Source organism: Hippichthys cyanospilos, chromosome 3 (genome assembly GCF_059441005.1).
Source record: "Hippichthys cyanospilos isolate Australia breed blue-spotted pipefish chromosome 3, RoL_Hcya_1.0, whole genome shotgun sequence".
NCBI classification, from domain to species: Eukaryota; Metazoa; Chordata; class Actinopteri; order Syngnathiformes; family Syngnathidae; genus Hippichthys; species Hippichthys cyanospilos.
Window position 1 is genome coordinate 14,143,212 of NC_142371.1, and position 14,070 is coordinate 14,157,281.

Sequence of the window (14,070 nt, forward strand, 5' to 3'; positions counted from 1 at the left end):
TTTTGTCGCTCCTTCCCTAGTATTTTGTGTTTTAAATATCTGTTACCTATTTGTTACTTTGTATTGTCCTTTCGGTGGTGTTCCTAAGGTGAGACCCCGTCCTCCCTTTGTTGGACTTCCAGGACTTCCTTTTGTTTCATAGTGACCTTTATTTGTATGTAACAGTTTTCTGGTGCCAGGGTAATAAAAAAACTTTGTAATTTCATCTTGCCATGGAAGCGTCAGCTCCGCGAGATAGACCAACCTTTCTGTTTCAGAAAACTATTTCTGGCCAAATTGTTTTAGATATGATTTCTGCCATCCTCTGGTTTAGGATGATTTCTGCCATCCTCTGGTGTTGTTTGGTGTTCTTGAGGTTGGTGTTGTGTAAATGTAGGGAGTAGACCAGAGAATAAAACAACTTTTTTTCTTCTTGCCAACAGGAAATGGCTTCAAAACGAAAAGTGGGCTACAAGTGTCGCATCGCCACAGTTCTCATCCTCCTCCTGACAAGCATCACTGGGCTGATCACTGTTGCCATCATCCAGGGCAACTGGAGGTCCAAAGAGTATACCTTAGAGGTGGGAAGTGACAAACTAGCACGTTCTGTATGAACTTGTTAACATAAATGTTACAAGTGAGCTCACTGCATGAAGGATCTTGAAGGCTCTATTTTCACAGATGGCACATATGGAAATAAGATTGTGTACTGATACATGTGCAGGAACCTTTTTGGTAATTTTGTTTCATTGTTCTGAGTTCTGTTGAACCAAGGGTGGGTACTTTGACATGCCTACGTATCTGACAATATGGTGGCAAAATGTCATCTAAACTACTGTGCCCTTCCTGCTACAACCACATGTAAGTTTTGGCTAATCTAGTCTAGTGAGATTTTGGTGAATTCTGAGCATCAAAGATTCTGTAACCATTTTTTCTGTTTAAATCATCAATATTATTACTATCTTTACTATATTTTAAAATCACTACCTGTCAGTGAAACTACTGTGGGTGGGTTCAAGGGCTCTTATGCAGACACAAAGAGTTAAGGCAGAGTGCACAGTCAATTTCTACTTCACCATGCAGATCTATGATCTCTGTCGCCAAATTCACATTGTTTCCTTGTAGTTTCTTATGAATGTATGTTGCATGTTTTGAGGTTATGCTGCACTTACTTTTATCAGTTTCATATTCACTTGCACTGGTTAAGAAAATGAAGCCCTCAATCTGAAATTTTTAAATGCAGCCAGAATAAGTGTTCAAAAAACATTTCATACAAAACTTAATAAATCTTTGTGGTAAGGCTTTACAGTAATTCCATTCAACATCAGATCCCGGCTTAGGATGGTTGTGGATGCACAGTTGGTTGAGTGGCTAGTTGAGTGATCAATTGATCGGCAATTGGAGCTCCAGCTCTGATTGTCCATTACAGATGTGCCCTTGTTCAAGACTCTAATGTGCACAGCATTATACAGTGTTCACTTAACATTACAGTCATGATTTCACAATATAATATTTTGCAATTGTATTATCTTTTTATTTCATTCTATAACTAACAGCAAAGCACATTCAATATGTCATTCAGCGTACAATATCATTAAGTTCATTTGTTTTTCTCATCATTTCATTTCCTTTTTATGTCTTTGGATCCGTTGGTAAATTGGCTTGTCCATTGGTAATGCAATGGAGGTTTGAATCCTAGCTGCTAGTATACTTTGTTGGTACAATGTTTTTGGCCAAGATACAAAATGCATATCATTTTTACTAATATAATTGCATGTCATTTAAAATCCATCCATAATATTCAATATCATTTAATGTTGTTCAATGTAATTTTATGATTCAAAACATTCGCCAGTTTCCAGAGTATTCCAATATATTCCACATAATTTGACATGCAAACATATTTTTTTTCCATTTCTCAGTTTTTCACATGGCATGAGAAAATGAGTAACCCATCATTTCTATTACTGCAGTATGGTATAGTGATTGACTCAGGATCCTCTCGTTCCAACATCTATTTGTATGAGTGGCCGGGTGAGAAGGAGAATGAAACAGGAGTCGTGATGGAGAAATTGAACTGTAAAGTTTCTGGTGAGTCCAAAGATGTGTTATAAAAAGATTAATCATTCATCCAACCAATCTTACTTCCTTCCCTTCTTCACTCTATCCATCCATCCATCCTAAAGGTTGCTCATTTATCTCCAGATAAGTTTTTTTTTTTTTTTTCTTGTTGCTTGGTTCAGGGGTTGGCATTGTGAATTTGTGACGTCCTCTATGACTCTTGTGAAGCCCTTAGACACACTTGTTGATTAGGAGTTGTATAAAATAAATCTGACATTATTTATTTATTTAATTATATTTGTACATGTTTATTTATTTATTTATCCATCAAAATTGGAAATTAATTTTAACCTTCTACTTTTAGGTGTTCCAATCTCCGAAATGAAAATTAACTTGAAGAAAGATGAACAGACATGGAAAGGCTTCACAGATTGCATGAATAACATTTCTGCAGCCATTCCTGCTAAAAAACATAAAACAACACCTCTCTTCTTGGGAGCTACCGCTGGAATGAGACTCTTACAGTAAGTAAGCAAAGCAGCATTTTACAGTAATTTATTAGTATTGTCTTAGCTGAATTATTCAATGAATTGTAGGGTAAGAGCATTACTATTATCAATATACTTACAGCAGAAGTAACAGGTGGTACCACAAAGTCAGGGTGAAGACAGTAGCAATGAGACACTATAACAAAGACTATATAAAGTGGGCCCCCGGTTTATGAACCCCGTTTTACGTATTTTTCCTCTTACGCACAAACCTTTCGTCTTATGAACCATCCAACATGCCGGTCAGAGTGTCCATACTATTTTTTTCGCTTTGCTGCATCAACAAAAACAACTTTTCTCGCATGTCACGGAAACGCCGATATGCTATTGGTCTTATAAGGTCACAGTCACGGTCTCAGTCACGGAGATGCCGATATGCTATTGGTTAAGCTCACAGTCACAGTTTCAGACACGGAGATGCCGATATGCTATTGGCCGGCGTCATGTCAATCACAGAAATGCCAATATGCTATTGGCTGAACGCCTTCATCTAGCTTGATGGCACAGCTGGTCGGTGTGTTGTGAAGACTTTGCAAACTTTATCTGTTAGACATGGCTTCTAAAATTGCAAGTGGCGGTAAAGGAACAAGTAAGAGGATGACAAAAGAAACGAAGCAGGAGATAATAAAAAAAATACAAAGGAGGTGCACGCATAGTTAACCCTGCTAGTGAGTATGGCCGTAACCGCTCGGCAATATGTACAATTCTCAATAACAAGGAAGGTATGATAGCAAGCAAGTCTTCTAAGGGCAAGACTTTCCTTGTCAGGGGACGGACCTCGGTCGACAACAAAATGGAGAGGCTTCTTCTATTATGGATTAAAGAGAAGGAAATCGCCGGTGATATGTTCTTGTTTAAGAAAAGTTCTCGTTTAAGCAAAAAATAAAATAAACTCTTAGGGTTCGTCTCTGCTCCCCTCCGCCTCCACCCAGCACCAGCTCAAGTCACGTCGACCCAAAGGTAAATGTTATTTTTCCTTTGTATATTTATGTTATTAAATTTAACTGTACAGTAGATTATGTTACTAATTCTTAATATGTGTATACAGTCGTGATGTTTTTACCTAAGGTTTTTGCACGCGTTACACGCATTCACTAATTAACATAGGTTTTGATTGCCCGTCATTCGACCACTTCGAGTTATGAGCCTAGCTGCTGAACGGATTAATTTCGTAACACGGGGGCCCACTGCACTTCATTACATTTTTTATAATTGCATTAGTAATTTGCAAAATATAAAAATAATTGTTAAGCCACAGCTATCACCATACAATTCCATGAGGAACAATTTGTTGCTTGAATGTTCCTTTCACCTCTCTAAGAGTGAATTTTGTCTTAAGGACATTACCTTATCTCTATTGCCACAGAAAACGCAATAGTTCTGACAGGTAAGACTTGGAACACATCTTGATACACACCGATTGCGTGCGAGGCAATCTATTCTTGATCTGAAGACTCAAGGAGAGTAACGACCACTGATTGGATAAGGTCAAGATACTTTCCAGGAAAGCATAGTAAAAGTTATCATGACAGATATGCTGACCCCAAAGGAATTGAGTTTCCTATATAGATACAGCCGTTGGTGACACCTCCTGAATATCTCTGTGTTGGCAGAAAACTTCAGGATGGTGTCAAAGATGGCGCCCAGTTTTATGTACTCTTCAACCACATTCACTGGTTTCCCTTGGATGGTGGTGGTGACCGTATCATTGCAGATAGATCTTCTTGTGGAGAGAGCCAGTGGAGGTGGAGCAGAACTCATAAAAAGAGTTGTTGACCCAGACTTTCCTGAGAGTCATATTGGTCAGGAGGCCCAGGATCCACAGGATTATTTAGTCATCCAGGTGGAAATGGGATGAAAATTTATTAGCAGGAATGTTGGGCTGCATAGTGTAGAACACTGATGAAAAACTAGCAAACAATAACCTAGCAGAGGTATTCGGAAGGTCCATGTCTTTGTGAATGAAGTCCATCATGAAAAGATAAGACAAGCAAACTGGAGTGAATCCATCAAAATAAGACTACTCTTTTGATGTACTGTTTATTGATTTTCTCCATGACCTTTATTACAAAGGAGGTAAGGGCCACAGGGCGAAGATCATTAAGAACCTTTGGTTTTGAGGTTGGGGGTGACTGGTGTGTTTCCACAGGTAAGGAACAGGATGACTGTCAATTGAGTGTTGCAATAAAATCTGTAACAATTGCAAACTGCTCTCTGCCTCTCAGACATTACAAAATCCAACAGTATGTATTAGTTTCATAATTTCATATAGGCATACGGGGTTGATGGAGTGTGAAAAACAATGTGTCAGAAATGACAGAAAGTAGTACAAATACTTTTACCATTTTCTGACATTACTGACAGTCTAGTTTTATGTGCATCTGCTTTTGAGTGATATAATGATGTCGATGTATCAACCTGCAGAGGGCTATATGTCTGTTAATGATGAGTTCTGTTGCGTTGTGGCTTGTTTATTACCATGTTACAAGTGCAGTAAATACTAACTTTATATCTGTAACACTTATTGGTCAGGATATTATATAAAAAAAAAAAAAAAAAAAAACAGGAGAAAGAGCTCAAACAATTTTTAAACGAACAAAAATACGTCTGATGTGCTTGGTAACACGTTAATTAGAAATGCGTCATGGTCCCGCATTCATGCTGGATGACGCTTCTCACCTCACCAATCAGAAATAACGGGATAAATGCTCCAAGGTTGAGTAAGAGCACATTATCGGTCGACAAAATACGTTTCGGTGTTGATGGACATCATGTTGTGCTCTTGACTTGAGTTCTTGCAGCTGCGACCTGCCTTGCATCATCAATGCTCAAGTTGTGAATGAGCAAACTTTGGCTGTCTCAGTTCAGGACTGTAGTTAGCCCCTTGGGTACACAGGCAAACATATTTGGAGCACCCCTCCTCTGCTTGTTTTTGAAAAAATGCAAGTTATATGAGCAACATCAGACATGACTCACCACGTGCATGTCTGATGTCGATGACCGTAGTCCAAGGTCTGCTCAGAGTGTGTGTGAATGCTCAGATGCATCCAAAATTTGAATGAAAATTAGCTGTAATTATGTCAAGCAAATGTTTGTATGTTGTGATGTATTGAAACAGTTCACTGTTAAGAAGCTCCCTCAGATTTCTGAATCAGTTATTTGCCAATTCTCTCAAGGGTACCATCATCCTCCCATCTGTTAATGTACTTTGACATAGCACTCTGTGAGCATTCAGATTTAAAAACACATTTTTAAGGCCTTTTCTAGTTTTAAGATTGCTTCAATAATTATTTTTTGCACAACAGTTGAGTCAGCAATTATTGTAACAATTCTGAAGCCTACAAAGGGAGACTGAAACCATCTTAAGGCTCAGGAGGACACAGTTACACTCGCGGTAATTAGTTGTCAAGATTGGAAAACAGGACCCATGCGGTGTTTGACTTGTCGCAGTATTCTTGTGAAATACTGGATATTCCTTTGTGTTTCTGCCATTATCAAATTTGTAGCAAATAAAGACTTTAAATATTCTACTTTGTGCTTTGAGCTAATACAGTATTCGCTTTGACATAAAGACTTTAGATTTTCCCATGTTATTCAGTTTACTTGGCATCCACCTGTATACTGTAAACACTGTATCAATTTTGTGGTTAGTGGGGACCGGAAATCCCCCGCAATAAGTGAAAAACCGCGAAAAAAATATTCACGAAATTTTATGAGTCAAAATTACAAATCGCAGTTTAATATAACAAGAACATAATTTTATTTCTTTACTCTTAATTGAATATGAACGAAATAAAATAACACAATAACACAAAAAAATGAAACTATATATAAAGAAAAGGTTTGCACTCACCAAGACAAACGGCGGTCACCATCGATCAGTCTTTTCAACATCTCGCGATTTTTCTTGACCTCTTCATGCTCAAGCTTTCTCTTCACACTGAGATGTACAGTGCATCCACTCGGGTGCTCCCAAAAGTTTTTTTTTTAAATCAGTATAGCACATTGAAGAGCTCTCTTTACCTTTGAATTGAGATGTACAATGCTGCATATCCACTCGGGTGTCCCTAGAAGATTTTAAACGCACCGTAGCACATTGAGAAGCTCTCTTTACCTTCGAACTGAGATGTACAATGCTGTATATCCACTCGGGTGTCCCAAGAAGTTTTTAATAGCACCGTAGCACATGTGTTCAGCCGTCCGGACAGTGTCTCGTTGCTGCCTTGGTCAAACAATTGAAGTTTGCAAATCCAGTGTAGCTCCAAACACCAAATCGATCCTTTGCAAACAAAAGGCATGCCCAGCAGAACTATTTGCCAGGGTTAGCTCATGTCCCTGGTAGTCCAGTCAAAAATTAACCAAGTTGGGACAGGTTAGCTAATAGCTACACTACGCCTCTAAAGCAATCAGGCAAACCCAACACCGTGTAGCTTGCTTGTTGAGCATTGCACCGCCTTCCTGCAGTGAGCATCCACATGAGGCCTACCTCTAGATGGTGATCTTATGACTCAGTTGGCCATTACAACTGTCAAATAAATTATACAGGCCGCTCACATATCCATCTGCGCTTGCACAGAGGCCTGCAATTGTTGGCGCGAATGCCCTAGCGCCTTCGGGAGCCGGCATATTACATACAGACTGCACAAGTTAGCTGAAAAACTAATTGGCTAAAAACTCCAACTTAAAACTACAACACTAGAAGGAGCAAAACCAAATGGATATGACACAAAAAGAACAGAATATGGAGAATAATTATATAAATTCAAAAAATACATATAATATATATATTTAGTATAAATGAATTTGAAATGATATTGACTTTCATTTTAGTTATTACAATTATTATAGTTTACTATGATAATGATGTCAGCTTATGTTAGGCCAGCAGGGAAGGCCTTGCTGGCCCTGACGGTCCACCACGGCCGAAGTAAGGAAATGCATAATAACTTACTTGCGCTAGCTCCAAAAAATTCCAAACTCAAAGACCACTGAAGAAATATGACAGAAAATTTGTCACGACCATTGAAAAAATATGACTGAAAATTTGTCAGAAAAGCATCAGCACATTGATCATGCTCCATGCCAAATCCTGTGACTTTTAAATAATGGGATTAGCTTACATGGCACTACAAAATCAGTTATTGTTGAACTATAAGTTGCAGTCTAGTCCTGAAGATGTTTCCAAGAATTATTCATTGTAGTGGTAGCGCCAATGTTTTTTTTGTTTGTTTTGTTTTTCGTAAAACACCATGATAACAAGGTGTGGTCGATAACAAGGTTGGTCAGTTGCTTGCCACCATTTCATATATATATATATATATATATACAGTGTGTATATATATATATATATATATATATATATATATATATATATATATATATATACATATATTTTTTTTGTCTATGTTGTCAGAGAGAAGGATGCACAAAGGGCTAGTGAAGTCCTGGATAGTCTGAAACAATATCTCCAATCTCTGCCATTTGACTTCCAAAATGCATCTGTCATTACTGGTCAGGAGGAAGGACTCTATGGATGGATTACTGTCAACTACTTGCTGGGAAACTTTCTTGAGGTAAAACAAACCAAGCATGACAACAACTCTAAAACATGTCTCACAAACTTTTTTAAATGTCACATTTTCACTGACAGCAAAGTGTTGCCAAAGCCACATTGTGTGTGTGTGTGTGTGTGTGTGTGTGTGTGTGTGTGTGTGTGTGTGTGTGTGTGAGTGAGTGTAGTTTGTAAGCATGTATGAATGACATTTTTTTTTTCTGTCAATGTTTATTTGAAGTTTCCTTTTTAAAAATACGGTCCTAACAACAGGAAAAACACTGCAACAACATTAAAATGAAAATAAATACAGTGGTACCTCGGTACTCGACCGCCTCTATACTCGACCAAATCGGTGCTCGACCAAAAAATTCAAGTAGGTAATGCATCGGACCTCGAACAGATTTTCGGTTCTCGACTAGCCGAGCCGACCCGAACGCGCTCCTCGGCCCTTCTCGGCCAGCGGGTAAGCGCCAGTTCAACTCAGACCGCCAGCGGAGTAAGACGTTTGTTCGAGTATTTCTTCCCGGATTTAAACTTTTTCGTGTTGCTCTAGCCCTTAATAATGGGTCCAAAGAAAGACAGTGATAAGGGGAAGGCAAAGAGGAAAACAATGAGGACCACTATTGAACCGAAGAAGGAAATTATAGCAAAATATGAACGCGGTGTACGAGTGTCCGACCTCGCGTCGCAGTTAGCTAGCGTGTTCATGGAAGGAGTAACTCCCTCGTCGGCCCAGGACGAAAGTTCGGTTCGTGTGGCGTTGAGCGTTATGTCCTCGGACGTTCCCGTCTGGTTCGAGATCACAGGCGGTAACTATGACAGCCGCTTCGACGTCTGGTTCGAGATCACAGGCGGAAACTACGACAGCCGCTTCGACGTGGGTAAGGCCAGCGGAACCCTAATTGTGGCCAGGCCGCTGGACGCCGAGCAGAAGTCCAACTACAACCTGACCGTGGAGGCCACTGACGGGACCAGGAGCGTTAGCACGCAGAATACCCTGACCTGTTTGCGCTCATTCTGGTGCTCCTGCTAACCGGCCTGCTTGCTTTCGGCGTGAGCGAATCTGCGCTGGTCAACAAGATCTTCACCGGCATCAATCTGGTGGTGCTGGGCTTCGTCATCATCTCGGATTTGCTCCGTTTGGCCTCGCCGGCATCCTGTCTGGTGCCGCCACCTGCTTCTACGCCTTGGTTGGCTTTGACTGCATCGCTACCACAAGCATGTCTAATTATTCAGTACTACCACATACATAAGATGGCGGCGCGTGTATACGCAGCGGCCACTCGCTCTCCCGACAATGCGTTGTCTTGTGTACATGTAAAACGCAGAGGATAGTGAGAAACGCTATTTCGATTCCTTTGTATGTTAAGCACATGTGAAGAAATTGACAATAAACTTGACTTTGACTTTGACACATACTTTCCATTATTTCTTATGGGAAAATTGGTTTTGGTGTTCGAACAAATCGGTGCTCGACCACCACCTCAGAACGGATTATGGTCGAGTACCGAGGTACCACTGTACTAATAAATAACAACACAAAACAGTGATCCCTCGTTTTTCTCGGTTATTGGGGACCATAACCCGATGAAATTTCTATGTATGAGTATGTGGATACCTGAATTTTTTTAACGTGTTTTTGGACATGCATGTTTTTGGAATGTGTGAAGAAATTGGAGAAAAGTCATCAGGCACAGGGAGAATATGCAAGCTCCACACAGAAAGGTTGGAGGTGAAAGTGAATCTATGAATTCTGCACTGTAATGCGGCCTCATCAAGGGACACTGTATTTGAATACAGGTTTAACATTTTGATGTGTTATGTTGGTATTGTAGTGATTTGTTCAATAAATATTGCAGAAATAATAATACAATACCGTATCTGCTGTGTGGATGTACGTTGTACGTTTATTGAATCAAGCTGTTCAGCTAGTAAAGCAACCAACATTGACTAACCATGTGGGTAAACTGTTTTTTTTTTTTTCCCTAATTATGTTTTGCAAAGCCCCTCCAAGGAAAGAGATAACATTTTGCGGCTCCACCCCCACCCCCCGCCCCCAACTTGCCGCAGTGACTGCAAATATGATCTTTTTTTTTTTTGTATAATGTGGCATAACTAGGGGACGTGTAGTTGAGTGACGCTACTTTCCCTTCCAAAAGCCGATGAAACAACCCGAAATGGCCAACATTTCAGGAACTACATCATGACTTTTATTTGAACTTTGTGAAGGAAGTGATTTTGACACCAGAGAACAGACATTATTTTGATTAGCGTTTCCCCATCACCTGTTTGAGCTTTTATTTTGGTACTTTGTGAGGAGCGCACTTTTTGAATCTTGAGAACAGACTTTATTTCGATTCTTTCCTTTTGACCACCTGTTGATTTTCTATTGTTCTTTTGAACTTTGTTGAACTAAATAAATCGTAATGTGTGATAGCATTACCTCTGTGACCTCCGCCTGCCCTGTATGGTCTGACTCTCACTGGCATTCATTGAAATTCCAACACACTACTTAACTTTTCTTACCGACATACTTAATTTTGTGTTTGCAGAAAAGTGTATGGAACACCTATATTCGTCCACAGACTTCAAAGACTGTGGGCTCAATGGATCTTGGCGGTGCATCAACACAAATTGCCTTTGTGGTTGATGAAGAGCTCAGTGGGCCTGACTACATGCGCATCAAGCTGTATGGCTACCCTTACAATGTTTACACTCACAGTTTCCTCTGCTATGGGAAGAATGAAGCTGAGAAGAGGGTTCTTGACAAAGTCATTCAGGTATATCGACTAGTCTGTAATCTCCAGCTTAAAACCAGCAGTGTTTATGCTGGTACAAAGCAAAATTCAGTATTTTCATGTGTATTTTCAGTATTTTCAGATTGACTGCAAAAGATATATGCTCCTATGCTGTCAACTGACATGTTCAAGAATGCAATATATCATTAAGGATAATGATCACACTTCAAGTATAAACCATGCAGTGGTGGGACCGTCAGGGCCAGCAAGGCCTTCTCTACTAGCCTAAAATAACCTGATATTATCATAACTATAATAAACTATAATAGTTATTATACCTATGATAAAAGTCAATATAATTTTACATTTATTTTTGCTAAAGATAAATATATTTTACATATAAAAATATTTTCCATGTTCTGTTCTTTTCGTGTCATTTTATATCCATTTGGTTATGCTCCTTGCAGGGCTGTAGTTTAATGTGAGAGTTTTTAGCCAATTAGAATTCAGCTAACTTGTGTCGCTATCCTGTGTGAAATCTGCCTTTGCCAGAAGCCAGGGTATTCACATCAACACGGTGCTGGCTTCTGCGCAAGCCAAGATAGATGTGTCAGTGGCTCTAATGCTTAATAGACAGCTGTAATAGTCAATCGAGCCAGAAGTTCGACATCTAGAGGCCTCATGTAGAACATGACTGGATGCTCACTGCACGAAGGCGGTGCTATATTGTTTAACGTTTAACGTTGGAAGTACTTAAGTAAAGTTATTGGAAAAAAAAAAAATAGAAAAAAAAATGTTGTTCAACCGTAAGCTATTGACAACCATGAGGCATAGCGTGCATCAAAGCCAGACCCTCGGACATTTAGTAGAAAATTCAAATCTACTCGCTTTATTTTTATTTTTTTTACACAATGGCTAAAGAAGAACAAAACGGAAATTGGACCGACACGACTTTCAGCATTGGTGTCCATGTCAATAAGGATTTATTATTGGAAAGTAAATACAGAAATGCTACAAGACAGTCATTAAAGTCTTTCTGAGGAAAGAAAGAATTGATTTTGTATTGAAAGAAATGTGTGACACGCGTTTTGGTGATTCAAGCATTTGATTTTTTTTTCATTTTTAATGTTTTATTTTGTTCACATTCAAAGAGCGGTAAAGAAATACAATTATGTTCTTATATTAAATTGCGATTTGTAATTTAGCGCACAATCTTTTTGAGGCTTGCCTGCTTTTGGTGTCACATTTTGTTTGGGTTTTTCCTGTTGTGTCTTTATTTTGTGGTGTTTGACTTATTTTGCTTTTGGGTTCCTGTTATTTTTTCCCTGGCGTCTGTCATTAGTGTAATTTGTGTCACCTGTCATGAGCGTGTTCCAGCTCTAGTGTAGCATGTTTTGCCCAGCTTCTGTGAGTAATAAATCGTTATATTGAGCTCATCTCATCTTGACGCCCTGCATTTTGGATCCACCTTCCCACATCCGTCGCCAACATGCCCGCACCGACATAACACTTGGTGGACTTCATAAAACTTTGTAGACAAATAATTTAAAATTATTAATTAGGTTCTGGCAGTATCACATATGATGATAAGTTTCAATTGCCGATGCACGTTAATTGATGTTGAAATACTCTGGAAAATAGTCTGTGTAGCACAGTAATGTGTGCGTGTGCTTCTGAGGGGGCCGAATCACTGAAGGCCTAAGTATTGAACGCATGGACCGCCACTGAAACTATGTATCTTTAGTCTAGAAGAAACTTCTTGTTGCATTACACGTTTCTTGAAACAATCATCAAAATGAGAACGAAGGTGTGGCACATGTTGACACGCATTGTTGGGCAAGTTACTTAAACTGTAATGCATTGTTGATTATTACTGTCATTTCAAAGTTACTACTAACATGACAATATTACTGTATTTGAAATGCAAGGCATTACTCTACTATTGAGTTAGTTTTATATTACTCTCCCAACATAACTGGAAATATGGATTTGCCATTCTGAATGTTTGCAATTGGCTGAGAACCAGTTCAGGCGGTCCCCCGCCAAGTGCCTGAACTCAGCTGGGATAGGCACCAGCAAGCCTGCAACCCTTTTGAGGATAAGCAGCCATAGATAATGGATGGATGGATAGCATTCTAAATGAATCTAAATTATTACGCTCATTACACATGCCTAAAGACAGCCTAAAAAAGCCTAAAAACGGTACAAATAATTTAAACTGTATTTTATGGTAAACCTTTAAAAAACAAGGTACAAAGTTGTTGTTGGTGGGTTTTTTTTTTTTTTAATTCTTTTATGACTTATGCTTCACAGCATAGTGATGCCAAAACAAACAGCAGTCACAATCGATCAGTCTTTTCAATACCTCCCGATTTTTTTTTCCTCTCCCTCTTCATTGTGGAGCTCTCTTTTTCCCCTTACAATACTGTATATCCACTCGGGTGTCTCCAAAGGTTTTTAAAAGCACCGTAGCGCTTTTGTCCAGCTATGCGTTGGTGTCTCATTGCTGTCTTGGTTAAACAATTTAAGTTTGCAAATCCAATGTGGCTTCAAACACTAAATCGCGAACAAGCGGAACAATTTGCCAGGGTTACAGCCCCTGATAGCACAACCTGAAAAATGGCAAAGACAAGCTCACGCCTCTGATAGCCGAGCCAGAAAAATGGCCACTCATAGTTCGTTGATTGGAAGTGGTAGACAAAACACAATCCCCCCGCCTGAGATGGGTTAGCTAATAGCTACACTACACCGTTAACGCAGATCAGCCAAGCTACCACTATTGCGTAGCTTGTTTGCTGAGGATAGCACCGCCTTCCTGCAGTGAACATTCGTACGTCGCATTAAATGTGAGGCCTATTCATGGTGATTTTATGACTCGATTGACTATTAGTGCTCTGTTAATGACTACAGATTATCTCTAATGGCAGTATGAGGCGATTCCCTAACCCTACAGAAGTTGCACATATTGCCCAACTTCTCCAGGATGGCAAATCCACACGTGCTGCAGCAAGAAGGTTTGATGTGTCCCCCAGCACAATATCCAGAACATGGAGGAGATTTCTGGAGACTGGTGGTTATTCTCAGAGAGCTGGACAGGGCCGTAGAAGGTCCTCAACCCCTCAACAGGACCGATACCTGCTCTTTTGTGCAAGGCAGAACAGGCTGAGCACTGCTCGTGCCGTACAGAATG

The 14,070-nt window shown here is 39.6% G+C and overlaps 1 protein-coding gene across 2 annotated transcripts in view; it reads left to right on the forward strand.

Annotated features, from left to right (window-relative positions):
• Positions 1-14,070, forward strand: part of entpd3 (ectonucleoside triphosphate diphosphohydrolase 3) — an 89,186-nt gene that overhangs the window by 30,961 nt on the left and 44,155 nt on the right. For both annotated transcript variants that reach the window (XM_088409300.1, XM_088409301.1), the window contains exons 3-7: positions 423-560; positions 1,953-2,070; positions 2,405-2,564; positions 8,002-8,161; positions 10,695-10,922. In XM_088409300.1, coding sequence (XP_088265426.1) covers positions 426-560; positions 1,953-2,070; positions 2,405-2,564; positions 8,002-8,161; positions 10,695-10,922 — 801 coding nt within the window. In that variant the 5' untranslated portion in view covers positions 423-425. The remainder of the gene's footprint in view (positions 1-422; positions 561-1,952; positions 2,071-2,404; positions 2,565-8,001; positions 8,162-10,694; positions 10,923-14,070) is intronic.